Below are 27,341 nucleotides of genomic sequence, written 5' to 3'. Positions count from 1 at the left end.
TGTTGCTTTTTGTGCGGTGCATTTTTCCTCTTTGTGAGTTCGCGGCGTTAAGACTACGGTCATGCCGAATCGTCGGCGTCAACGGCATTGTTTTGCTCCCGGGTGCAAAACGGGATACCAGTGGACGAAAGGCGATCAGCCGTCGCTCTTCGCTGTGCCAAAGGATGAGAACCGACGGAAGCAGTGGGAACGCAACCTTCATCGAAAAGATAAGGTTTTGGACGAAAACTGCTGTGTGTGTGAGCTACATTTCGAGCCATCATGCATTGTGAGGGACTTTATACACATCATTGACGGCAAAGAAGTCCGCATCCCGCGTGGAAAGCCGGAACTTTTACCCGATGCGGTGCCAACTTTGCTGCCCAGCTATCTGTCAAAGAAAACACCGCTACAGAGACCACCTAGAAAGAGGAAAAGCACAAGTACATATCCTAATGAAGCGAAAAGACCACAAAGTAATGCTTCCGACGTTAACAAGGAATCGAGGTGTCCGGGCATTGACACTGAGAGTAGCGTGTTGGCGAACGACCAAGACCCTTGTGAAGTTGACGAAGCATCGGTGCAGGACGATTTTTCTAAACTGGATGTTCCTTCAGAATACTGGAGCTGCCATCGCATACCTGATTACAGTGGTACTGTGTACTGCAAGCTAAGAATGGGCGAAAATCAATGCGTGGAGCCAGAGAGTTTGCAGTGAGTTTAATGCAATTCGTGACAAAGGAGGGTTGCTCTACCCGTCTCGTGTGCTTTTTTTGATGGTGAGAAGGCTGGAAAACCTTTTCATAACTTTTTTTAGTCAGGAAAAGCTGTGCAGTAACAGCATAGTAGATGTTATGGTGCTGGGAAAATCTCAGATTTCATGTGGTGTAGGGTGCAGCCAGCACTCAGAAGCGCTCACAGTCAGCATTCTCAAGTTTTATGTTTTGACAAGGCTGCATTTTTATGTTAAATCAATCAATGAGTCGCGAGAAGCTCGCAGGAAAAAGAAGCTTCATGCTAAGATGGGCAAATAAGTGCTCATAGTCGCGCGGCTAAATGTACTGTGCAAACAAGAAAACACGGCATTCCTTTGAGAAATTCAAGAATATGTCTCACACTGTGCATAGTTGGAGCGCTGCAATAAAGGAGTGCTTTGTTTTATAAAAGTTATTTTATCTTGTCTTGCATTCATCAGCGTTTATACATCGGCGGCAATTGACCCTTCGTTTTGATGAAAAAAATGCATGCATCAAAACAACAATTAAAACAGGGGCATGAAATCTAAAGTTCGACGAAAACTCGTCCGGTCAGGTAGAAGATTCATGTAAAAAGGAAAGGAACGCCGACCAAAGGTTGTTAGAAAAAAAGACTTTTCGGCTTCCCTACGGAAGCCTTGATCAGAGTTATCAAGGCCCCCATAGGGAATAATAATAATTGGTTTTTGGGGGGGAAAGGAAATGGCGCAGTATCTGTCTCATATATCGTTGGACACCTGAACCGCGCCGTAAGGGAAGGGATAAAGGAGGGAGTGAAAGAAGAGAGAGGTGCCGTAGTGGAGGGCTCCGGAATAATTTCGACCACCTGGGGATCTTTAACGTGCACTGACATCGCACAGCACACGGGCGCCTTACCGTTTTTCCTCCATAAAAACGCAGCCGCCGCGGTCGGGTTCGAACCCGGGAACTTCGGTTCAGTAGTCGAGCGCCCTAACCACTGAGCCACCGTGGCGGGGCCCATAGGGAAGCCAGAACGTCTTTTTTAACAACAACCTTTGGTCGGCGTTCCTTTCCTTTTTACAAAACAGAGGCATGCATACCACACTTAAAATTATCGCATTCACATATAGTACGCTGTACACACAACGGTCTCTAAGTGAAGCGTTTTTTTTTTATTCCAATTTCTTGTTGCCCCGCCCCTCTACTAAAACACTTCCGATGGCTCAAGCTGGAGTACACTCGGCCACGTTTGCCGACAGCTTCGAGTTGGCCGCTGGATAACCCCGATGATCGATAGAATGTTTGCTCCTTTCCCTGTACTCAGCCTTTCCTATGGGTGGCGATAATACTAGTATGCACTAACGTTGAAATATGGGAGCCGTACCTGCAAAAGAGCACGATCAGCGTTGCGAAGCATTAACGGGGCCGCTCGTCCGCACCACCGCGCTATCGGCTGTTGGCTACTACTACATCTAATTTTCTTTATTCGCCGACAATATCTGTGTACAGCTTCACCTATTTGTAGGACCTGTTTTAAAAGACAGAGCCTTGCTTATTTCAAGACGATTCTATGCACAGCGCGCATCCAAGGCGCGGCGCGCCGCATTTCATACAACCCATGCTCTGGTGGCGCCATCTGGTATCGTCGACACAAGTCGCCTCACCGCTGGCCGCTCCCTGAACCCACTACCCATATTCTAGAGCACTGTAGCGCGGTCGCGCGCGGCCGCAGTCACCACCTGACTCCCACTCCTCCCGCTAGGGGCGCTGCGCCGGTGCTTGACGTCACGGAGGAAAAGCTGGGCCCCAACTGGCGCGGTCGCGCGCGGCCGCAGCCACCACCTGACTCCCGCTCCTCCCGCTAGGGGCGCTGCGCTATGATTGACGTCACGGCATATGTATAAAAGAGCTGCGCTCCTTCGCCGGGACAGTCTTATACCCCTGTCACAGGGGCATTTCGAGGGCCCTCGAACCGATAGTCTATCGACTCAAAGGCGATCGAGCGCTGCTACACGGGCAGTTTCAATGGCGATCGAGTCAATAGCCTATCGAGTCAACGGAGCAGCACGGAACTCCAACGAGATATGCAACGCATTCTTGCCTTAACCAAGCTAAGCCTGGCCAATTTTTCAAGGAGCATATTTCTTGACAGCCACTGATCACCGCCTTGCCTTTCTGCGATGAGCCATACCACGCAATCCGGGCTTGAAGTCGGAAACAGTTTTCTGCATTTGTCACCGAAATGTGCCCTCTAACTCAAGATACAGTTATCACACGTGCGGCGCCACTCGTTCATCAGCCAACAGGCGTCATTACGATTCGTAATCCGCTCGTTTTTCTGGGGAAAATGACGCGCGGAGCTTATAAGTGACATCGTAGGTAATTCCAAACTCCAACTCAGCAAAAGAAAGAACTATACCCGTGCCACGCCTGAGACACTGAATTCAATTATCGTTCTCGCAAAAAGGGCGGACGCAGAAGTTCCCTCCGGGATAACAACGGCGCCGCCAAAGCGGAATGCGCACTCGAGGGCTCGTAAAGAGAAATCGCGAAGCCACAACACTAAGCGGCTATACATACGCGCAATAACGGCATTTGCCAACGAGTACGTCCAATAAGGCGCCGTTTGGCTCGAGTTCGCAAATTCGAGCTTTCCTCCCCCGTAAAATGCACGCTGGAAATTGTGCGCGCTGCCCGCTTACGCCAGCTCCGCTCTTCCGCGCCCTTTCTACCACGTTCCAACCTTTTCTTCCCGATAGGCTTTATGGTTCTCTCTCCTTATACTTTTCCTCCGCCGCTATCCCTGTTCCAAAACTACCCTTTTATCGACGCATAAATCTCGCATAAATCCAGCCATTCCAAACTCGGCTTGGCAGTACTGAGCGTGCGGTAAGGAGCGGAGAAGGGGTTTCGTGTAGGGTCTCCTAAGAACGAGCGAATAAGTGCCGGAAAACGACGAAGGAACAGTGCGTCGGAACGCGGCCAATGCTTCCGCTGTACAAGGGGGGGGGGGGGGGGAGAGAGATAGGGAGGGAGAGGGAAAAGGAAGACGCGTCCCTTCATTCAATGCTGTTCTTCGTTCGCCCTTCCTCAATCCTCGGAAATGTGCGTTCCTGGCTCGGTCCACGGTGCTGCCTGTTCTCCACGGAGTGGGCTTACAGACGATATTAGCCGATTTCCAAAGTTTTCCTTGCTCGCGTTTTAGTCTTGTTCTTCCATTTTCTTCCTGTTTCCTTCTCTCCTGGTTTTCTTTTTAAAAGCGACCCAGCTTCCCGACCCGAGGTTTGCCTCTCTACCGTCGCCCTCACCCCCCTTACTCCAGCCGAGGAGCCTAATCTTCTCCGTCGAATTACGCGGATTCAAAATGTCTCGCGGGATGGCTTTACAAGCCCCACTATGAAGAGCACCGGCCGGTAAGGTGAGGGGGAAGCACACCTCATTCTCTTCTTTTTTCCCCCTCGCTAAGTGGCTGCCCTGCTCTGAGATGAGGGGCCGAAGAGAGGACAAGAAAAGCGGGGAGTAGGAAGGGGGCCAAATACAGGGGGGGGGGGGGGGGGGAGGGGGGGGACATTAAATTAAATCGCTCGCGCGCGGCGTTGCACTCTCGCTTCGGTCGTGCACTTAGGGCTTTTCCTCAGCCGCGGCGCCTTTAAGATTTTCTGCGCGACAGTTCTTTGGTGGCCCATACTAGAAGATGAATGGCGCGCACGTGGGGATAACACGGCGTTTTTTTTTTTTACCTAGATAATGCCAAATAATGGTTTCGAATACACGGGTGGAGCACTCTTTGTAAATGTTATTGTCTCCAGTGAATCGTAAGGACTGTCTCTGATTGTAATGTGTCGTACGGTGTTGCTTCATACCCTAACTCGTGGTTTCAGTTTTTCTAAAACTAAAATCATGGTTTGGAGTCAACCGATCCTCCGACTTGTATCAAACTCATACTCGCTGCTGCGGCGAGTGTTCTCCATACTTAGAGCGCATGGCTTTGTCAAGGAAATGATCAACGGCAAGAATTAAGCCAATTCATTTATAGTTAGAAGCATGTGCCTACACGGCACAACGGACTGCATTCCAGCGTTTCACACCAGGTAAAAAGATTGCTTTCGGCAGGGTACCCACTAAAACTTATCACGTCAGTAGCTGAGTCGGCCCTAAAGAAGAGCAAGTCAGAACCAGCTACACGAGACGACCAGGGTTCGGACAACAACCGCAAACGTGTCGCTGTGATTCCATATCTACATGGAATTTCACACTCCCTGAAAAAAGTGGGGAAAAAAGCAGGTGTCGATGTTGTGTTTTCCGCGCCTGATCGTCTGGCCGGTTTGTGCCGATCTGTTAATGAGTTCAAAGAAAAAGTGGCGAAGTGCACAACTAAGCACCAGTCACGCTTCGTCCCTTGTGATAAGGGGGTTGTTTATAACATCCCTCTGCCCTGTGGAGGGCAGTACGTTGGACAGACGGGACGTTGCATAAATAAAAGGCTGACCGAACACAGCTATAAGGTGTCAAAAGTAGTTTCAGGTCAGCTCGGCATTCATTGCAGGGATTGTGAATGGGCAAAGAAAGAGAAAAAACAGTGCGTACCGCTATATCATGAAACCAAGGTCATTGCCAATAATCGGGAAAAAACTGCGAGGGAAATTATCGAGGCATACAACATATTCAAGCAGGGAAATGCATGTATAAGTACCCCTTCGCTAACACTTTTGCAAAAAGAGCTGTCACTCCTGGGGGTTGATAATCTCTGCTGATTTCTAGCGTGCTTATGTTGCTGTTGTCACATTTATGTGTTGTTTTTGGCTTTTTTTTGCACTTTGTAAACCTTCCCTCATTGCCGACATCTATGTATTTATACTTGTGTGATCAGCAATAAACCCTCAGTTGTTAGTCAGCGCCGTGTCGTTCGCTTTCTTGTCTTTTGTGCTCGTCTTTGTTCGCAACTAGCCCGCCAAAACGTGTTAATGGCACAACGGAGATTCATAGAATTGATAGCTAGGAGTCTTTGAGCCAGTTCATAACGTATATATGTGGACGCAGATTTTACAAAGACGTGAAAACAAGATACAGGACACGTGCCGTTCTCACAACTTGTTCCTTCTTAAGGAAATGACCCCAACAACAGAAATAAAACTCAAAAGTTATTACTTAAAGCTCATGGGGAAAAAAACTGAAATTGACATATGTTACGACATTCTACTGTATTCTCTGGCAGCATGATGACACGAGGTTATGTAGAATGCTTCCATCACTTTCCTGGTATGCCCTTTCATACGACAAAACAGGATTTGTGTTTTGTCGAAGATGGGTGAAGAATAATCTTTTTTTGCGAAGTCTTTGCTAATCACTTACCCCGGAGGAAATGCCAATATTTACATTATTTTTGTGCTGTTTGAGACAAATGCTGAAACAGCGCTGAGTCTGGTCTATGTACGCAAGTCCGCACGAAAGGGAAACCACAAACTTCACCTTGTGTTTTATGTTATAGGAGTGGAATAGAGGACCTATATTTTCTGGCTTCCTTTGAATCGGGAGGCATAATGCCCCTAATCTTAGGAGAGCGTAGAGAGCGGTTCGGATACCGTATGTTTGTGCAACATGCCTTATAGATCATGCAAAAAACGGTGCTCATACGGGGCAACAGAAAATGTCTTCTGGTTTGCGTCGGTGGGAAATGAATGGCCCATAGCTCATCTCATTAACTTTTCGCTTGACCGGGGATAGCGGTACTTGGACAGCCTGTGGCTATCGGTCTAAATAGTTGAACTTTAAAGATTTTGCGCACTGCATGAATGCAATATTTTCCTAGACTAGATCAGATACTTGAAACAGTCGTACTATTCGGCAAGCGTTTAGAATTCTTAAAACTAAAGCTAAGCAGCGGCTTTGTTGTCCTGAGGCAAAATTGCCAACGGACATGCGTGAGGTTTAGATTCCGCTTGATGTCCAAAAACGGCAACTCGCCCGCTTTCCGTACCTCTACTGTAAACTTGAGGCCTGAGCCGCACTCTTTCAAAGGCCTCAAAATGCTCACAAGAGACTTACTGAAGCCAGCTATAAAAACTAAATCTCTCCAAAACCGATCTCATAACGGCAAAAAACCCTCGTGCACATACTTTACAATCTCTGGCTGAGTATACGATCGAAGTTTCTCAGAAATATCACGGTTAATGGAAGCTAAAGGCGACCCTATGAAGATACCAGACTTCTGTGGAGAAACCATATCTCCACACCTTAGAGCTGCGGAACGAAGGGACGCTGTGAAAGTTCCAAGATTATTTCTGCAGAAACGCCCGACTCTGTCACAAACTTCATTTCATTATTTCCATCCTTAACGCAAGGCTTAACGGAAGACAACAGCCGGCCATGGGATAAGGAATAATGCACTTCCTTTATGTACACATTGAAGGAATACTAAACTACGATGTGCCGGGGTTGCGGTCTCTCGAAAAGGCGACCATAGTATTCGAATCAGGAACACCAAACGTTCCGGCACGAAGGCTCGGAACGGAATGCAAGGAATATGCCTGGCATATGATGGAAAAAAATTGGAGGGGACACTTCCCAATCAGCACACCAATACTGCACCGATGACATAATGGCGGCGAGAATTGGCGCCGAAATCGATCCTTCAATTGACATTTGAGCACTAGCTGCTTTTTCCAAGCATGTCCCATCGTTAACATCAGGAATGGGGCAGTGCTCGGCCAGTCTGGCCGCAAGCAATGGCCCAAGGTAACTACATATGCACGGCAAAGCAGACGAGAATAGTGGCTTGTCAAGTATAGGCATCGCCTGGCTGCCTACAGGCATTGCCAACGTGGCAGACCATTATGTTTTCTAAAAATACCAGGTAATTATCGCATGCAGTTACAGGTCCCGTCTGTGGCTTTTAATACACTTGGACCTTTTGCTGTATAATGTGTAATTTGTTGTAACTCTCATGAAACTTAATTTCAGGTAAGACCGCAAGCAGTCTTTTGATTAATTGTGTTTTCATTTGAAAATAATTTAGTGATGAACACAATCCTACTACAAATATTTTATTGGAGCACCATTTACTGTCAAGTCTGCTGCCGTTCTGATGATTCAGGTTCCACAACGTAGCTGGAAAGCTGATGTACCACGGCTAAGGCATCCATAAAGTGCTTCGTGGAGCTGTCCGCCAGTGAACGGAGGAGTCATACCGGAATTACTCACGGCACTCCTTTTGCAAGAAAACTGTTGCACTGCTTTGAAATAAATTCCTCGCCCAGCTTTTGCACGACGACCTCACAAAAGAGATGCACGACGTGGTGATCAGCATAAGTAAGACCATCGCAGCAAAAAGGCAAAATTTATTAAATAACACATTGAATTTTTCGGCGCACAGTGTGCGAGTAGATACTCGCAAACATTTTTGCAGAATAATTTGTAAATGACGCTATAAGAACTACCGCCACATTAATTACAAGATGTGAAATCAAATTTATCAGATTTTCTTTGCACTGAATGGCCAGTTTTTAATCTGAATCGGACGGGTCGCACCGCGAAATACACACACTAAAAGTCTTGAAATGAGATAAATACACTATTTTATACATATGAATGTATTTTTAGCTTTAATTTAATAATTACGTGTCTCTAAATTACGAGCTGGTTTTTTGGCTTTTTATTCCGGCAGTGCTATGCAACAGGCGGTAGCATCTTGCTCCCATGAACATTAATACAATAACTTTGAGCAATGTTTTTTTTTTTCTAAACGGAAGGAAATATTCCATGCAAAGATGGCTTCCACAGTTTTGCGAAAGGGGATGAACGCAGAAAACTGAGGAAATACGCTCCATCTTAACGGTATGACTCGATGGCGAAATGAGTAAATTCCCATATATGCAGAAGGTAATTCTCTACTTTGCATTCAAAGATACCTGGGAGTCCTCATACCACCCCCCTGGCGCAGTGGTGCAGCGGTTGAGCGACGCGCCACTGACCTGCGACGGCAGGTGCTGCTCCCAGCGGGGGGCCTTGTGCGACCCAGACGGCCAATGATTAATTTAGCCGCCAACAGCCATGGTGGGCAGTTTGCTCACTATTCGGTGGGCAGGATATGACATCTCCGGAAGGTCACGTGACCTAAGTGGCCCACCTGCCTCCTAGGTTGCTGTTTGGGGAACACCTGCTAGAGTCATGGCCATGATTTTTCGCTCACAACACCGATGCCACATTTTCCGGGCAACGGGGTCTTTAACGAGTTAGCGTTAAAAACACCTCAAGGCGGTCCACCTAGACGTGACACATGGAGACACTGACACGATCAAACAACAAATTGAAGTCAGCTTTCCGTCTCCCCTTCTACTCCCAATATCCGCATCCCACGTATAACACAACCAACCATGCAGGGATGGCCTCGTTAGCATCTCCTGTCTGCCTTCCTTCGTTCTCTCTCGGATAATCTTAGGTGGGATAAATTAGAATGTTAATGTCTCTGCGTGAAAGACCTAGAATTTTTCAATCAGCGAAATCACTTTTTTCTCCCTCTTTCGCTGCCTCCGTCTATTCCACTCCTTGTGGCTAGTGCTTCCCCTATATCCTCATAAAAGGTAGTACCTATGTATTGGTCACCAGCGCCGTGGCGGTCGCTTTCAGTCCAGTTAAAATTCAAGCGCGTTATTCTACTGTTATTGCTGCGCAGTGGCAGAGATGGGCATCCTCACGAGACCTAGCCGTCATGAGGACGCCCTCACCCTCACCTCATGAGGACTTCACTCGGTGAGGCGAGGGTGAGCAAGGATCGCCGCATGAAAGTTCGTGACGACGAGGGTGAGGAAGGAAAAACTTGATGAGGTCAGGGTGAGGACGCCCTCATGAGGGCTCGCCCTTGTGAGTATTCCCATCCCTGCTGGTAGTACGCATATTGAACAGCCGCCTCAGGTTGTCAAAATTGATCCAGAGGTTTACAGTGCGGCACGCCCCAAATCCCACTGTGCGACTTCGGCAACTAGAAAACACACCATCCGCAACCATCACCTCAATCATAGGCGAACCTTAAGTTGCTGGTATACTGATAAAGAATAAGTACGTCGGTCCGTGCAGACTGTCGAGCGCGAAGTTCGCCAAAGGACGTGGTCTCAAGTTGAGTGGAAAATGGAGGTGGGCCGGAGTGCTTCGTTTTTGACACGCTCACCGGACGCCTGCTGTGGTGACAGTGCGACGAGCTTGGAGAGAAAGTGACATCCAGGTGGCAGCGTGGGCATGTAGTATTAACGTCGTCCCGCCTAGCTTCGAATCATAAAGGGCATCAATGATTGAGGAATAGCGATATGGACTAGGGCATTCTAAGCGTCCCCACCTTAGGTGTCATGCCCACCGCGGAGTAAGGGACGAAGAGTGACGTGCGCACAGTAGGTACCACGCTGTCACATTGTACCCAGCGCGCGAAAAACCAGGAGCCGAAATTCATACAACTAAGTGCGTACATGCTGCCAATCCCTTGCGTTTCTCTTTTTTTTTGCACTTTAGTTGCCATGTTTCAGCCACTAAACGAGCACCAATAACAGGCGGATTTAAGAAAACATCTTTAAAGGGATCACTGGAAGGCGGAGTCTCATACGCGCCTTGTATTTTCTAACCACTCTTGATTCAGAAACGGAAACCAGAATTGTATTTCACGTGGTTGCCGCCGTCCCGGACGTACTGGGTAACAGGGTGCTTCTGTCCAAGTGGTGCTGAGTGGCGCTATCTAAACCTAATTAACAATGAACTGACAAGTTCGACTAGGTACACTCCTATAGAAGTTTTGTGGCGAAAATTTTCCCCCTTTTTGTCACAGTTGTTATCGTTGTTGTCGCTGTAGTAGAGTTATCTGAAGTAATGACATATACCTTATGAGTCGAGTAGAGTAAAAAAAAAATTGTAGGGAACACTTCAACCCCACCTTAAGGGTATGACGCGATAGCTTAATGGGCAACGCCCATATATGGAGGATTGGCCATTCTCTACTTAACGTTAATGGATACCAGGGAGTCCTGATAGCATTCCTGGCGCCATGGTGCCTGCGATGGCAGGCACTGCAACCAGAGTTGCTCCTCCCAAGGAACCTCTAGCGACCAGTCAATAATTTAATTGCTGCCTGACACGGTGTGCAGTTAGCTCACAATCTGGTGGGCAAGTTGTGATGACGCCGCAAGGTTACACGACCTAGGTGGCCTATCTGCGTCCCAAGTTACTTCTCTGGTTATTGTAACGTTTCAGCGTCAGAGGCCCCGTTCACCAGGAAACCCGGTGTCGGCTTTGACGGCGTCGGCGTTGTGCGCGAAAAATCGCGGGCACGCCGCTGGCAGGTAACCCTCTAGGAGGCAGATGGGACACCTATACCACGTGACATTGCGGGTTCATCATAACCTGCACACCGGGTAGTGAGCAAACTGCCCACAGTGGCAGGTGGCAGTTAAATTAATAATTGGTCCCTCGGGAAGAGCAACTTAGGCAGCACAAGGCCCACTGTTGGGAGCACTTGACATCACTGGGCAGTGGCGCATCGCTTAACCGCTGCACCAGAGTCCTTCAGTAGCTTTATGATCATGAAACTTCTCCGTAACTCAATGGGGGAGCTTGTCACGCTGCCCAAAGCGGCCGCGCGGAGGCGCTGCCGTCTACCGTGGAGCAGGAAATTTCGAAAGAAATATCTATGATAAATGTAGGGGAAGCCCTTTGTTGTTTGAGGCCAGGACGGGAATTTTGCTTACCAAGACATATAGAGTCAGGTACCACGAGATAGACACGTTGTGCGTTGCGTGCGGAGAGGAGGAGGAAACGGCTGAACACTTGATACTTTTCTGTAAAGGGCTTCATCGTGCAGTGGAAAGCAGCGAGGCTGACTTACCCAAGGCATTGGGGTTTAAGGACAGTGAAGGAAAAGTAGATTTTAAGCGGGTAGAAGAAACCAAACGCAGGTTATCTGATTGGTGGCTACAAACAAGACAAGAGTAAAATTTCACGCCATGGCTAGGTGGCTTGAACCACCGCCCGATTTAAAGGGTTCAGCCTTTCCGTCCGTCCATCCGTCAGTGGACAGAGGCGATAAAACGTGTCAACTTTTTCTTTTCGTTTCTGTCGCCAAACTGCGAGAAAAGAGGAGATGTGCCGTCCTCAGGAAGGAAATTGGTGGCTTCTCCTTCCATTTGCCGTACGTGCGCATTTGTGAAAAACACTTCGATACATCGTTCGGTACGATGAGTTCGTTGTGAACGAGGGCGCTGTTCTCCTGCGACGGGAGCTACCCAAGCTGAAGCCAGACGCTGTTCTGAGGGTATTCGAAGGACTTCCACGATGCTTAACAAAGAATAAACGACGCTTTCGGCAATCAGCAAAGCGACGTCGAATCGCAAGGTGTGCAGCAAAGCAGCGGACGCTTAGAATATCTCATGCCTGAAATACCCGGCCATCGATGGCGCTAAAGATGCTGCTAATTACGGTTAGCCTCAGTGTCAACACAGACCGCTCGTTTGTGTCAGTGCGTCATTTTAAGCACTAAAAAAAGGCACTGGCTGGAATGACACCTTTCCTTTTGTTGTTATTCAGATGTGCAAATTTTGGGCAAAGCCTGTCAATTTGCAAAGCCCACCCGTGATCCCGGGCTGCACAAAGCAAAACTTTCAGCTTCGCAAGACGAAGTAGCTCTCCACGAGTGTCAACAGAGGCTTTCTAAACGTTTATCACAGCAGGTGCAAGCAAACTGAGCAACTGTGCGTAGGAAATTCCCGCCCAGTGCCGGCAAAAAGTCGAGCCGATAACTGCTCCTATGCTGGCAATCAATTGTCTTTCTGCTTTCTTCAGTACATGTGAATAAAAGGATGATTCTGGTAAGGCATTCTCTTTCACATTTTCACAGCAACCTTTCACAAGGCTGTTGTTATCCTCCGTTGGAATGGCCCTTACCCACAGTGGGAGACTGGCCAGGGTGCCTTGCACATTCAAACACTTGTGAAAGATTGACTCGTTTAAGACAGACGGGGTTGAATTTTACGCTCTGTTCGTTCTTCTTCCTCCTCCTCTATTTAAAAAAAAACATCGCCATCCAACAGCGGGTACCTCGTGGCGTGTTGGAAACGAAGAAGATAGGGAAGAAGCAGTGCACCGACTCCGCCGATGCAGCCTATCGAACCTGGCCAATCCCCCACTGTGGGCATGTGCCACCCCAGCAAAGGACAACAGCCGCAACAGCAGCCTATCGAAGAGCGTGGCGTTCCCACGAGGGACGACAAGAAGGCATCCGGTGGCGAGTCCGCTGCAGGCGGCCGGGGCGCCCTGTTTTGGCCGGAGGACGGCAAGCCACGTTTGCTGCTCGGCAACACCCCCCAGGAGCTGCTGGACATCCCGCCCACGCCGCCGCGCCCACCCCCTGTGATAGAGGGTCTGCAGGGACCCTACCCGCACAAGCCGTCCCTGCAGCTGCGCCAGGCCCCCAAGGTCGGAGAGCAACTGACGGAAAAGAGTTGAGTGTCTCATGCGATTACGCGACGCCGGCGAAAATCATAGAGCGCACGGACGCTAGAACTCAACTAACTTCTAGCACTTGCGTGTCGTTATTTGCCTCGTTTATGGGCGTCTGCGCCACTATCCTATGCATTCGTCTAGCTGAGCTCGTCACCCTTGCTTCGGGCTTGGTCCTGTGCATGGTAAAAACGGAGGTTAACCTTTTTAGGCACCGCTGGTGGTTTCGATACAGAAACGGCCTGATGAGTAGTGTATCCAGGCCTCAAAAATGGCTATTCTTTAGTAATCCGGCACAAGACACCACCTAGTAGTCTTGTACAATGATGTACGAAATTTCGTACCAAATAACACAATTGTGTAAAATTCTAAAATCGAAGTGTCAGGATTTATCAGACACACACCCAAGATATCGTGGGATCATTTTCTGATTCGAATATGAGCATGACGTCAGGAATTTGATTAAAATAGTGATTATGGGCGGCAAAAAAATTGTCCGCTAGAATATTGCCGACGATGTGCTACCGAAGTCATTGTCCGGTGAAATATTTACCGATTTCTCCGGGTGGCACAGAAGACGATCCATTTGAAACATGAATTAGGCCAATTTCACCTGAAAGAAAGAAATCACTGCCATGTGGAGCACACTCTCAAAGTGATTTGAGTTCGCCTTTGTACACAGCTGTGTACATTTCGCCATAAAAGGGTTTAGTAGCACCTACGCAAGCATAAGCAAGGAGATGCGCAAGGTAAAATACTGTGTTTCTCAGTGTACCTCCATCGGACCATGTTACAAGTCGAGCCTATATATATATATATATATATATATATATATATATATATATATATATATATATATATATATATATATATATATATATATATATTAGCAGACAAGTTAAATGAAATTAGGGGCCCGTTTGACAAATATATGAAAGGAGCCAACAGTCACTGAAACCAAGGTGCATAGGGGAAGGTTAATAATTTTTTATGTGTTATGCTTATCAGTGGGATAATAATACTTAGATTAATAAATCGCTTAAAGAAAATTACTTATAAAGCAGCAGGAAAAACAACCATGCCGCTGATGGGATCCGAACCCACGACCTCCGAATATCGCGTCCGGTGCTCTTACCAACTGAGCTACGGCGACGGCTGTCCAATCTGCTGCTCTCGTGGGTATTTATGTTTACTGGGTGTAACCGAGCCTTGAGAGCGTTCACCAGCGCCACCCTCGACCATAGCGGCGGACGTAGCACGTCCTGTAATACCGCGAGCGTGACGTAGAACGTCATCTAACGGCGAGGGCGGAAACTGTGCGAGAGCCCTCTTATGCTACCTATGGCATCAAGACTGCCAGAACCGAGACCCTCGTTAAGCTATTAGCAGACAAGTTAAATGAAATTAGGGGCCTGTTTGACAAATATAGGAAAGGAGCCAACAGTAACCGAAACCAAGGTGCATAGGGGAAGGTTAATTAATTATTTTTTATGTGTTATGCTTATCAGTGGGATAATAATACTTAGATTAATAAATCGCTTAATGAAAAATTACTTATAAAGCAGCAGAATATTTGTCAAACGGAACCCTAATTTCATTTAACTTGCCTGCTAATAGCTTAACAAGGGTCTCGGTTCTGGCAGTCTTGATGCCATAGGTAGCATAAGAGGGCTCTCGCACAGTTTCCGCCCTCGCCGTTAGATGACGTTCTACGTCACGCTCGCGGTATTACAGGACGTGCTACGTCCGCCGCTATGGTCGAGGGTGGCGCTGGTGAACGCTCTCAAGGCTCGGTTACACCCAGTAAACATAAATACCCACGAGAGCAGCAGATTGGACAGCCGTCGCCGTAGCTCAGTTGGTAAGAGCACCGGACGCGATATTCGGAGGTCGTGGGTTCGGATCCCATCAGCGGCATGGTTGTTTTTTCTGCTGCTTTATAAGTAATTTTCTTTAAGCGATTTATTAATCTAAGTATTATTATCCCACTGATAAGCATAACACATAAAAATAGTTAATTAACCTTCCCCTATGCACCTTGGTTTCGGTGACTGTTGGCTCATTTCATATATATATATATATATATATATATATATATATATATATATATATATATATATATATATATATATATATATATATATATATATATATATATATATGCAGTGTCAGCATCACTACGCCTGGTGAAGCGATGTCGCTTGCGGCTGAGTTCACTATTTATAAATTTCTTCGGATGATAGTGGCGAGGTAGTGGTGGCCGGACCCTCAAATCCTTTCTGCTAGGCACACTGAGGTGTCAGCTGTGGGCCAAGCAATGAACTAAATATGGCACCCTCCAACTTCTTTACCGCCATTATAACCATGGCTTGAGCACTACGGAGTAATTCACATCCATGCCTGCCGCAAAGGTCGTGACGTTCAGGTAACCTTGGGGAGTTTTGCAACTGCTACGATCAAAGTGCTCGGTCGTTTCAAGAACAAAGGGGAAAAACGTTCGGTCACGTGACCGGAGCTGAGGGTATATTTTTTGACACTTTTCACTCTTGGGCTAGTTTTGTAAACGAGTAGGTTATGATGAGCTCTAGCCAGAGCTTCGGCCGGATTAGAAATGCGCAGCCACAGTTAATCGTTCTCGTATTTGAGTCAGTTAAAAAGAATCGAATGAGGTATCACATGACGAGTTTTGGTACAGGGCTGAGTGTGTGTTTTTTGTGTGTTCATTTATTTACTCGGATTAGATGAAGCCCGCAATTCGAAGCACTGGTTGAGGATGGCTGTACAACAAAAACATAAAGGAAATAACACAACAGTCCAAAATATTTGCAGTAACTGGTAGATGCAGCGAAAAGTATACTGGAAGTAATTGCATCGGAGAAATGCCGCTACTCAATTGTGCATCATACGCCAACATTTCCTGGTGGTGCCAGGGTGCTAATCATGATTGCACTAATGATGCCCAATGTTACAAAAAGTGCACATTAGAACAATCAGAGGCATTGCATGAAATGCCCTCTTAAAGCCAATAACATGTTAGTGCTTAAGTTTCATGTCAAGAATTCGTGCTCAATATAGTTCTTCTGACCCTGGCTTTGATGGCTTGCGAGTTTTCTTGTATGAACCTAATTTTATTGTATTTCTCTCTGTTTTTTTTTCGCAGAAGAGTCGAAGCAGGTGTAAGTATACAAAACGGTCTAAAGAAATGTCAGTCTCTAGACAAGAGGTCTTAGAGTTTTGCCTGTGCATTTCTATCTTCGTACAGTGATATGTGCAGGAACTAGCGGGACGGTGCTTTCGATATTGGTTCCATGAAAAAAAGTATCAACGAAGATGAATGCAAGAACAAAGAATTATTTTGTGTGCCAACAGCGCACATTGCCAGAAAACAGCAGCTATAACTCCACCTTTTGTTCGCTATAGCAGACGCCAAGGAGGATACGCGACTGGCTGAAACGTACAATTTAAAGAAAATAGAATAATGTAAATATTTTCCGTATTTGCCTCATTCTAAGTCGCGGTAAAATAGGGTAACCGCACTGTGGTTATTTGGAACATTAATATCGACTCATAGGCCTAAAAACCAATGAAATCAACTCTGCTGACGTGCCGCTAATGCTGCTATATTAGCCAAGGAACACAAGGTCATGAGAGCGAGAAGAGGTCGCAAAATTCTGAATAATAGCGTCACTAACAATTTTAGCGCATATGTAACCACGCTACACAATATGAAACTCGCAAATTGCCGTTTTTTCGCCCTATCTCACATACTGTGAATATCCGCAATTGCAGTGAGAAGGCAGGACCGCGCACATTTCGGAAGTCTTTTTCCTACAACAGCGTTAATATGCAGACTGTACTTACAAAGAGACCGCGAAGCAGGCACCTCCATGCCTACGAGTTCAAAACAGCTATCTTCGTCTCAAACTAAAGGGTATGTTCGGCTATTATAGCCACTACCTCCCGAGCTCTCCTGTTGGCTGTGCGCAAAAAAGAGACGTCATTCCTTAGCAAGTTTACTTGGCCAATTAGTTGTTATGTGACTAAATGGGTCACATTAATCGTCCTTCGTTACGTCTATGGCAGGGTATATGCCGCTCCCGTTATCTCTAATAGTCCTTCTCCTCTGCCAGCCGCCGCCATGTTATATCAGCTCATCTCTTTAATCTTCCCGCCTAACACTTTGCCGTCCCCTCCTATGTTATCCATTGCTTCGAATCTATTCCATTACCTCAATAGATCATCTGTTATTTTTTTGCCCTACATTCCCTGCCCAAGGCCGCTTGCACCTTTCATTTTTGATATCACTAATTCGGGTTTTCTGTCTTAATATACGGTACTTTTTTTCTTTCTTAACGTAATGTGTCAAAGTCTCTTTACGCCTTAACGTCACTGGGAGAACAATATGCGACTATCTGTGGCCATTTTCCGAGCAGAGAGTCTGTCACGTGCAATTCCTTGCACATACAGACGGCGCTCAAACTCATTTCACCTTACGTGAGTGCCCCTTCAGCTATTTCTTCTTTCCATCTTCTTTTGTGTGCACATGAACCAGGCAATTCAACGAATCGATCTCGATGACTCCCGACGCCCAGAGCGATTTCACCTTCTTCGTGACGCTTATGGCTGTCCTCCTGGCCCTAATACTCGGGGCCGTGGCCTTCGCCTACATGGAAAGTGGTACGTCTCAACTGGCGCATGCGCACATTTGGCGGGAACTCCAGGACACCATTAAAACATGTGGGATGGCTGTTCCAGTCCTTCAGGAAATGCGCTCGACTCAGGATAAAAAGACCAGCCAGAATCCAGCTACCAAATGGTCGTTTTGTGCCCAGCTTTCACCGGTCGCAAGACAGAATGGGTCGAACTAAAAAATTCGTCAACAAAAAGAATCTTTATAGAGTAAAGAGACGATACAGCAGAATTATATATTACTGGTAAGAACAGATGCATGCGTATTACAAAACAATGTAATGCATGCAAAGGAATACTAAAGAGAGGCTGCAATATCAAGAAAGATCTTGCAACAACAGTGCTTCAAAACACGAGAGGCGTAAACAAAAGAAACGCACCGGGTACTGTGTCAGTGCTACGACAGGAGGATCACGATGTGGTCGTCCCAAAGGCTGGCGCGTGCTCCCGTTCTGATCTGTGGCGGCGCGTTATTGGCATTGGCCCAGGAGTCGGGCGGGAGCACTTCCTTGAAGCTAGACTATGGCAGGAGCTGACCACTGGCACTAAACGTCCTTCATTTCTAGGGCCAGCCGCGTCTGTTAGCCACATCGCGCCAAGTCAGGCGCGCGCACACGCATAACTTCGGCAGTACAAGCTCCTCCCTCACAATCTCGCCGAGACGCAGGTAGACACTGGCCAGGCGCGGAGGATTCTTCCGGAACCTTCGAGTTTTTTAGGCGAAAAGCTTCACTACGCTAGCTAAAGCATTCGTCGCGTAGGCCGGAGAATGACCTTGAACGACTTTCAGCCTCACTACGTTTATCCCTTCGTTACTGCGCGGTTCGGGTGTCCATCGATATGTGTGAGACAGCTACTTCATCATTATCTGTCCTGAAAACCAATTTTAAAAACCAATCTTCAGTCTTTTTTAAGGAAAAAAAAGGCGCATAACTGCTCCCCTGGACACCTCAGTCGCGCTTTAACCTACGTGGCGACAATGACAGATGTGCACTGCATGCGTTGCCCTTTACTTCGCAACGTTTTAGCAGAAACGCGGCACTGAAGCTAAGGACCGTCTGCGTTCACTGCGTTCACTGACGATCAGCCATTAATTTAACTGCCACCTGTCAGGATGGCAGGGTGGCCGCGCTGCCTACTAAATGTGCGGAACGCACGCAACGTTACAGACGCCAAGCCGCGTCTACTTGCCAAGTACACCACAGTTCTCGCTAACCACGTTTACACCCTCCGCGGTGGCTCAGTGGTTAAGGGCGCTCGACTACAGATCCGGAGTTCCCGGAGGCACGTTTCGATGTAGGCGAAACGCAAAGGCGCCCGTGTGCTGTGCGATGACAGTGCACGTTAAAGTTCCCCAGGTGGTAGAAATTATTCCGGAGCTCTCCACTACGGCAACTTTCTTCCTTTTTTCTTTCAATCGCTCGTTTATCATTTTCCTTACGGCGCGATTCAGGTCTCCGCCGATATGTGACAGATACTGCGCCATTTCCTTTCCCTAAAAACCAATTTTCAATTTTCAGTTTTTGAGGTTCAGCGGTAATTGAACCACAACTAATTTTTTTTCTTTTCCGGCTGGTCACTGCTGCTTCCGGACGAAATGAGGCCTCAATAAACAAGCTACGCGCTCTCCGCCTGTAATCTGACGATTTTTCTCCAAATTTCACGTATCTTCTATGTCGTGCGTCGGGCGGATTCCTTTCGCGCCGCTGGCTTCTGAAATGTGAGGCGAATTTTGTGCCATCGGCAGCTCAATGAACGCAAGTGACTGCAGCTTTACAGCGATAGGTGTCACTGTCATGCATTCTCTTTAGTTCTTTTTTCTGCCCATTCTGTTCCTTGTCGAGCAGTCGAGTTTACCTCCGTCAGATAAACCCATAACACAACATCTTTTGGACGAATAGTGTATCTGTCGCTCTCAGTGTGGCATCGCAGCTCCAATGAACTCGATTGCTATGTCCGATCTCACCATGCATAATCCCAGCAGGAATCAAACTATGGGGCCCTAAGCGAGCTCTGGGCTACTCACTCACAAACAGCTAAAGCATTTTTTTACTCCGAATGTTATAAGGCTGGCGATGTGGACGAAGAACAAAAAAATTCAGTCAATTTGGGTAATTACGCAAAATCGGATATGTGCGCTAGCATGACGTCAATTGTCGGTCGCAGCTACGACCTACTAGGTGGTACCAGGCTGCCACCTAATTACCACCCCAACTTCACCTCATCATTCAAATCATGTGCTCCGTCTAACCGCTGCTGCTTATTTCACTTGGCCCGGTGCGCTTAGGTTCAGTGCCGCCTAATTAGAGCCCCAGGTTCTCGCCTATTTACCACTGGCTGCACCTTGGCAAGTAAGCTACCCGATGGGCCGGTGAGCAGTGGCGCAATGGCGCAAGGCAGGTGCTATCGCGAGAGTTGTCATCGGTGCAACATGGGTTGCTTGAGTTGGGTTGCCACCCAGGTTGCTCTTTCCGAGCAGGCTCTCACGAATAAATGAGCTGCCTCCTTACACAGTGGGCCGGGATGCCCACCACCCGGTGGGCTGGTGTGCAGGTGAGCAGCCTGCCACAAAACCGGCTTCATACAGACAAACAGACAGACCTAAATTATACAAACGCTTTTTTACTTTCTTTCACTCTCCTTTTCTTAACTTGTACTGGTTATCTAGTTTACACTTTTGTGCGCTTACGCGAACAATGTCACAACGCTGGCACAGTTAACAGCTCTAGTGCGACTGTCACACACGCATTGTGGAACTGCATGCAAGTTGACTCCAGACACAAATTCTTAACACTTTTAATCATTTTTCACTTTGTGCTGTAGGTCAACATCACATTCCTGTGCTAGTCATTCAATAGAGTTTTGACTTTCAAGGCAGATCTTGAAGCAGTTGAAGGAGTGTCTACATGTCAATTACGCGCTAGCTGTGCACTCAGTGGCTGCCTGAGCATGCTGCATTGAAGTACAACCTTTGTCCGTAAAGTTCCGAGACTGGGTTCATTAAAAATGCGTTTAACAGTGAAATAATTTGTGCAGCACCCATTAGAAATAGTCTCTCTTGCAGTCTATACACATTTTACAACGCTTCCTCGTGTCTTGGAAAGAGTTGGAAAACGCTTCTTTTGGCAGGGCTGTCAGCTCCTTTGGCGTGGCGTCCTGAATGGTCTCCACGCTTTCCGTCCAGAGACCTTTTAGGGCTCTCTTCACACGAGGAAACAGGAATAAATCGCATGGGGAGAGGTCAGGCGAGTATGGCTAATGGGGAAGTACAGTAATGCTGTGCTTGGCGAGAAATTTTCTCACGCTGAGAGGAGTGTGCGGCCTGCGTTATCGTGGAGAAGGCTCCATTTTCCACATGCCCATAAGTCAGGGCGACGGCGTCGCAGTGCATCACGCATGTGTTGGAGCATGCGGAAATAGAAATCTTGATTCACCGTCTACCCTTGTGGGACAAACTCGTGGTGTACGACACTTATGGCATCGAGAAAAACTATCAGCATTGTCTTTGTTTTGGTCTTCTGTCACCGCACCTTTCTCGACGCTGAAGAGCTTGTGGACCCCCATGCGGCGCTCTGCCCCTTTGTTTGAGGATCGTATTGAGAACGCCATGTTTCATCAGCAATGATGCTGTCGGCGAATGCAGCATTCTTCTCTGTCTCGGAGAGCAAACCAACGCTCACTAATGGCCGCTTTCCTTCTGGTCCTGGTGACTGAGTGCGGCACAAGTCTCGCATTCAGCTTTCGTTTTCCTAAGTTCTCACAGAAAATTTGGTGGCATGTTGTCTTACTAATATCGAGAGCATCTGACAGCATGCGAACTGTAACGGTGCGGTCTTGCTGTACGATTTCCCTGATCCGAGCCACGTTGTTTTCATTCCTTGAGGTTGAAGGGCGCCCCTGCCTTATGTCGTCTTCCACCGTCGTTCTCCCCGAAATTAACCTCTTGTGCCACTCAAAAACTCACGCCCGCGATAATGTCTATTTGCCGTAAGCTTAACGAAGGAGCTCATACGTCTGTGTGGCTGTCTTGCCAAGCTTCACATAGAATTTTATGTTTACTCGCTGTTCGAGGTGGACGTCCATCTCTCCACATTCACTCACAGTAGAATGCGCAGACAACTTGTTGCTACGTATTTTTCTACATGTAGTGCTGTCTAGCGGCTGCCATAGCGATTAACATCAATAGCTCAAGTTAGCCCGAAAAGATGGCGCTAAATCATTTCTAGAGAAGAAAAGGAATCAGTCTCGAATCTTTACGGACAAAGGTTGTATGTATACTGTATACTTTTGTTGTGTCGGTTGTATGCGCAAACACGCGTGAACGAGAAAAGAAGTGACACAAGCTAGCCGTACCTTTTCCGCAGATAACAGGCAAAGTACAGCTCGTAAGTACGACAACTGGGCGCTGTGCGTTGCTTGCTGTAACTGAAGAAAGAGCCTTTTTAGAAAATGGCGTCTCTTTCAGGCGCGACAACGCTTTCACCGAACGCAACGAACGTAAGTCTGCAGTTGACATGAATACTGTGGGCGGCTGAGAGGCAAATTTTCAGCTGACGAAATCGCGAGGCCTATTTTATTTTTCGTGACCGGTAGAGCCAGAGACGCAGCACTGGCATATGCGACGCTGGCTGCTGTGATGCGGGCTGTGTGCAGTTTTATTTCACGACAAATAAACTTAATTTTGCTGGTGGGGACTGTAGTGGTTTTAACATTTTTATCACCAACTCTGAGCTGTACTCGTCATAGGAGGTTTTGCAAAAAATCACCATTGACGAGTCACGCTCCAGCCCGATGTTCCGCTGCTTCCATCACCAAAGACGAGTTGCGGCCGGAAATTGCACTGGTTGGAATTTTTAGCACTAGAGGGCGGTAGTTGTCCCTGAGTATACTGCGATTCACAGCTAAGTGACGTGAGCCACCGCCCGGTTTTAAGGGTTCAGCCTCATCCATCCATCCATCCATCCATCCATCCATCCATCCATCCATCCATCCATCCATCCATCCATCCATCCATCCATCCATCCATCCATCCATCCATCCATCCATCCATCCATCCATCCATCCATCCACCCTCCCTCCCTTCCTCCCGTTCATGCGTGTTTTAATCCTGACAATAGTCAATTTCGTCAAAAATCGCCAAAGAAATTGCGATTTTGGAGTTCCAACTGCCGCATCCTTGGCAGGCATCTGAACTATGGCGCACAGGAAGATATGGGCTAGGCGGCTAGGTAAGATGAACAAAAAAGGCAAGAGACAGAGTGTGGAAAGAGAAAAGTAGACCCTTTTTGCATAGTTCGAAGAAATGTGACACACCAATTAGTGTTCTATAACCATCCAAAAGGCGTGAATACAGAGCAGGAAATACAAGCGTAAGTGCACGATTCACACGTTTGGCGTTCTGTCACAGTGCACACGTGGTCCACTCGCTCGCACAACACGATAAAAAACCCACAACGATCACAGAGTACAACAGTGATGAGGGTATTGCACAATTCCTGGTTAGTCTACAGGTTCATGACGTCATTCCTCCACCTTTACCTAGTGCCTCTAAAGAGAGAAAAACAATCGCGCTGACAAATTGAAACCATGGTCCCTTGGGTTGCAAGAAGTGTGCGCTACACATCGGCCTCTGAGGAACGCTAGTTTATTCTGATAGTTTAGGGATTATATGGGATCACCTCATACCGCGTAGTTAGCAGCGCTGTCGCATTACCCCGGAATTTCTTCCAATTATTTCGGCGTGGGCAAAAGGAACGCGGTACGGCTGTACTCTGAAAACTTATCCAGTGACTCCACTTCACCTGTCATAGTGGCGCCGGCATGCGGCGACCGCCGAAACTACGAGCGCGCGGAGAACGCCACCAAGCCAGGAGAAAGCGCGCGAGATCGCTATCGCATTCAATTCTCACTAGGATAAGTAATGCTCTTTTAATGTTCTCGTTTTCCACTGTACTGTCCGTTGGCGGCCGTCTAAAGTCTTCCAGTTCACTGTGAAACGCCAGCATCCTAGCGCTCGGTTCAAACTAGGCATGTCCTTTTAACTAGCCGTTTGTATAAAACTGATTTGATTTGAGGAGTAAGAGGACCCTGGTGCAGGCTAGTTGGTTCACACTTCCTAGGGAACAGGACAGTGCCTGTCCTGTGTTTCGTGTTTCTTCTTCTCGCCATCGTTCTGTTAGCTGTGTTAATCTCTTTTGAGGAGTAAGAAAATACTTATTACTCACTGCCTCGACCAACGCTTAAGAAACCATGAGATGGGGTTCCGCACTCTTGCTGTCTATTGTAACCTAGCGTTTAGCACCCATTAAAGAATGACTGGATATTTCTTTTTCAATTTCTCCGTCGTTTTTAGCAGCATTTGCTAGGAATACATGTATGCAACTTGCAATTCCTTGCGTATGTTGGAATTTGCTCCCCCGATGCGCGCCGGAAATTTACATGACCGTTGTCTGCTTCCGGGACGCCAGGGTCGTTCTCGGTGCCCAAAGATTTAACTATTCTAGAATTGCGCAAACCACAAGGTTTCGAACTGCCACCCAGCGCTTTATGGCTTCCATTCGTGTGGAAGTAGTAGTAAGATGGAGTTAAACGGCGCGCGTCGGTGGGTCCACCGTTGGGTCCACCTTACCTGTGCTGAATACCATGATGTCGCTCACGACATGCGTCTAAACACTGAATATGCACGCTCTCTTTTTTTTCGCAGGCATCTGACTACGAGATGCAGTAGACCACGCTGGATGCTGTTCCCATTTTCCTTGAAACATATTTCGCTTTCCGCCCATATATGCATTCGACGAATAAATACTCATCAAATAACGCATACCTATATCGTTAACTTGCCGTCTATTGTTCGTAATTCACACTCATCATCAGCCTGACCACATTCGCTGCAGTACAATAGCATCTCTAATATATCTTTCATTAAGTCTGTACAGTGCCGGCGTTGGCCGACATATACCAACAACTTCCGGATCTCATCCGCCCACCTGACTCTTCGGCGCCCGCTGCTTTGCTTGCTCTCGCTTGGAATTTATTACGTTACCTTAAGGCACCATCGGTTATCTTGCCTTCTCGTTAAATGCACTGCCCATGCCCACTTCTTGATTTCAGTTAGGATATGATCAGTTCGAGTTTGTAGTTTCATCTGCTCTGCTCTCTTCCTGTCTTTTAACATCTCACCTATCAGTCCCGTTTCCGTAGGTGGCCTCTGTGTCCTTATTAATTGTAAGCCTTTTCTTCAGCCTATAATTTCCCGCCTCATAGGTGAGTACTTGCAAGATATAACTGCTGTATACCTTCCTCTTCAATACTGGTAACCTGCTATGCATGACTGGAGATGTTTCTGACAAGTGCACTCCGTCCCATTCTTATCATGCTCGTTATTTTATTCGCGTGGTTCATGTCAGCGGTCAATCACTGCACTAAGTAGATGCATTACATTACCCCTTCCAACGCTGTGCTGCCTATCGTAAACTACTGTGCCCTTCCTAGTCTGCTGAGAATTATGTAGTATTATCTATATTATTTTTAGTTTAGACCTATCGTTCTGCTGTGCCTGTATTCCTCGGTCATGCTTTGCATTTCGTCCCCTGGTTTGCTTATCAACGCAATGCCATCAGAAAATCGGACACAGCTTAAGTATTCTCCATTAGTTGGTCACCCACTTATCCCAGTCCAGTTCCCTGGATGCATTCGGCGCACACGAGGTGAATAGTAGTGAAGACGTCATGTCTCCCTGCGAGACACCCTTCCTGCCCGGAATTTCATCCCTTCACCAATAGAGGATAATGGTGGCTATGCAGCCACTCAAGATATTTTTCAGTACCTTTGCATATGCCTCTTTCACGCATGCCTGCACGACTCCTGAGGTTTGGCATAGGCACATACTTTCTCGTAATCTATGAAAGCTGTATCTGGTGATTGCGCATCTACGTATTGGCTGATTGATGGTTTGATATGTTTTATTGTCCACTAGTCTATACGGAAGCCCGCCTGGTGTTCTGTTTAACTGAAGTCTAAACTTGCGATGATGATACTTATAATTACTTCAGTCCTTTACATCCTTTTTTCTTAAGGATTATAATAATGTTACCGTCCTTCTAAGATTTCGTACACTCGAGACAACAGGGAGGAAAGTTTTTGTAGCACGATCTCTTCTCAGTTCATCACATGTGCACTTACATGATCCTCACCAGCCACTTTCCCCCCTCGCATAGGTTCTAAGGCTTTGTTTAGTTCCTCTTTTATTATCAAGGGGACCCGCAATTCCCCATACCACTGCCTGTGTCATTAGCGTCTTGAAAGTCTGTCGTTCTGTACCACAAATCATCATACTAGGCGTCTGCTACAGACTCCCCTCCAGTAGTCCAATCTTTTCTTCACAGTTAAACGATAGTCTAAATCAAATAACTGGCAAATATCCCAACGCGCGCATTCTTCTTTTTGGTGATTTTAATTACCCATCAATCGACTCGCTGAACGTAACATCAACAGGCAACACCGGAATGACGAAATTTGTTGGCGTTTGTTTGAATTTCAATCTCACCCAGTTAGTAACTGAACCCACGCGCGTCGCACATGAATCTTCCAACATCCTGGACCTTATTCTAACTTATCATCCAGAAAGTTTATCATCGCTTACTTACCTCCGCGAAATTAGTAACCACAAAGTTTTACACGCTATTTTCACTGTCATCCCGGAATCGCGCCAAACATTCCATAAAACAATTCGCCTTTATGACAGAGGGAATTACGAACAAATTAATAATCATTTGATGGCGTTTTCTCCCAACTTTGATACAGTTTTCAATGATCGATCACTTGAGGAAAACTGGCTTAGTTTCAAAACTAAAATTGCCGAACTCATCACGAAGTTCATTCCTGCCATCTCACTTCGTGCCAGTCACAACAAACCATGGTTTTCAAAGCTCTTGAAAACACTCGAAAACAAAAAGAAGATATTTTTCCGTGCAGCACAACGCAACCCGAGCGCATGCGCCTGGAACAAATATTACGTAGCCGAATCCACTTACCTGCAACCTGTCCGTAATGCCAGACGCGATTTTTTTAAAATTGACCTGCCCAAGATGCTAACAAATAATCTGAGGAAGTTCTGGAAAGTTCTAAATCCTCAACAGGCTCCGGTCATCACATTAGCTAACCCACATGGCGAGATGACCAGTGGTATGGAATGTGCAAATATTTTTAACACCGATTTCTCATCCGTCTTCACACACGAAACTGATATGCCACTTTCTACCGCAACTGCCGGCCCGAGTTTGCATATGCCTTCAATCATGTTTTCTGTGCACGGCATTATATGTATTATTGAAAATATCAAGATGTCATCTTCTGCGGGTGCTGATGAAATCACCCCCAAAATCCTCAAAAATACTCGCCATGCTTCCGCAGCGTATCTATCCAAACTTTTTGCACAATCACTTTCCACAGGTAGCATACACAGCAATTGGAAGGTGGGGAAGGTTG

The 27,341-nt window shown here is 47.0% G+C and overlaps 1 protein-coding gene across 1 annotated transcript; it reads left to right on the top strand.

Annotated features, from left to right (window-relative positions):
- Positions 1-12,802: 12,802 nt before the first annotated feature.
- On the top strand, positions 12,803-24,566 carry LOC144129786 (uncharacterized). The gene is made up of 5 exons (XM_077663858.1): positions 12,803-13,167; positions 16,327-16,342; positions 17,719-17,843; positions 22,220-22,276; positions 24,559-24,566. The coding sequence occupies exons 1-5, from the start codon at positions 12,822-12,824 to the stop codon at positions 24,564-24,566; spliced, it is 552 nt and encodes a 183-aa protein (XP_077519984.1). The 5' UTR covers positions 12,803-12,821.
- The last annotated feature ends 2,775 nt before the right edge of the window (positions 24,567-27,341 follow it).

This window comes from Amblyomma americanum, chromosome 4, assembly GCF_052857255.1.
Source record: "Amblyomma americanum isolate KBUSLIRL-KWMA chromosome 4, ASM5285725v1, whole genome shotgun sequence".
In the NCBI taxonomy this organism is placed as follows: domain Eukaryota; kingdom Metazoa; phylum Arthropoda; class Arachnida; order Ixodida; family Ixodidae; genus Amblyomma; species Amblyomma americanum.
This window is presented reverse-complemented; position numbering and strand designations above follow the sequence as displayed.

Coding starts and splice junctions, on each gene's coding strand:
- LOC144129786 (XM_077663858.1), top strand. CDS start 12,822: ATGCAGCCTATCGAACCTGGCCAATCCCCCACTGTGGGCATGTGCCAC. Junction 17,844..22,219: donor CTTCGCCTACATGGAAAGTG/GTACGTCTCAAC, acceptor CCTTTTCCGCAG/ATAACAGGCAAAGTACAGCT.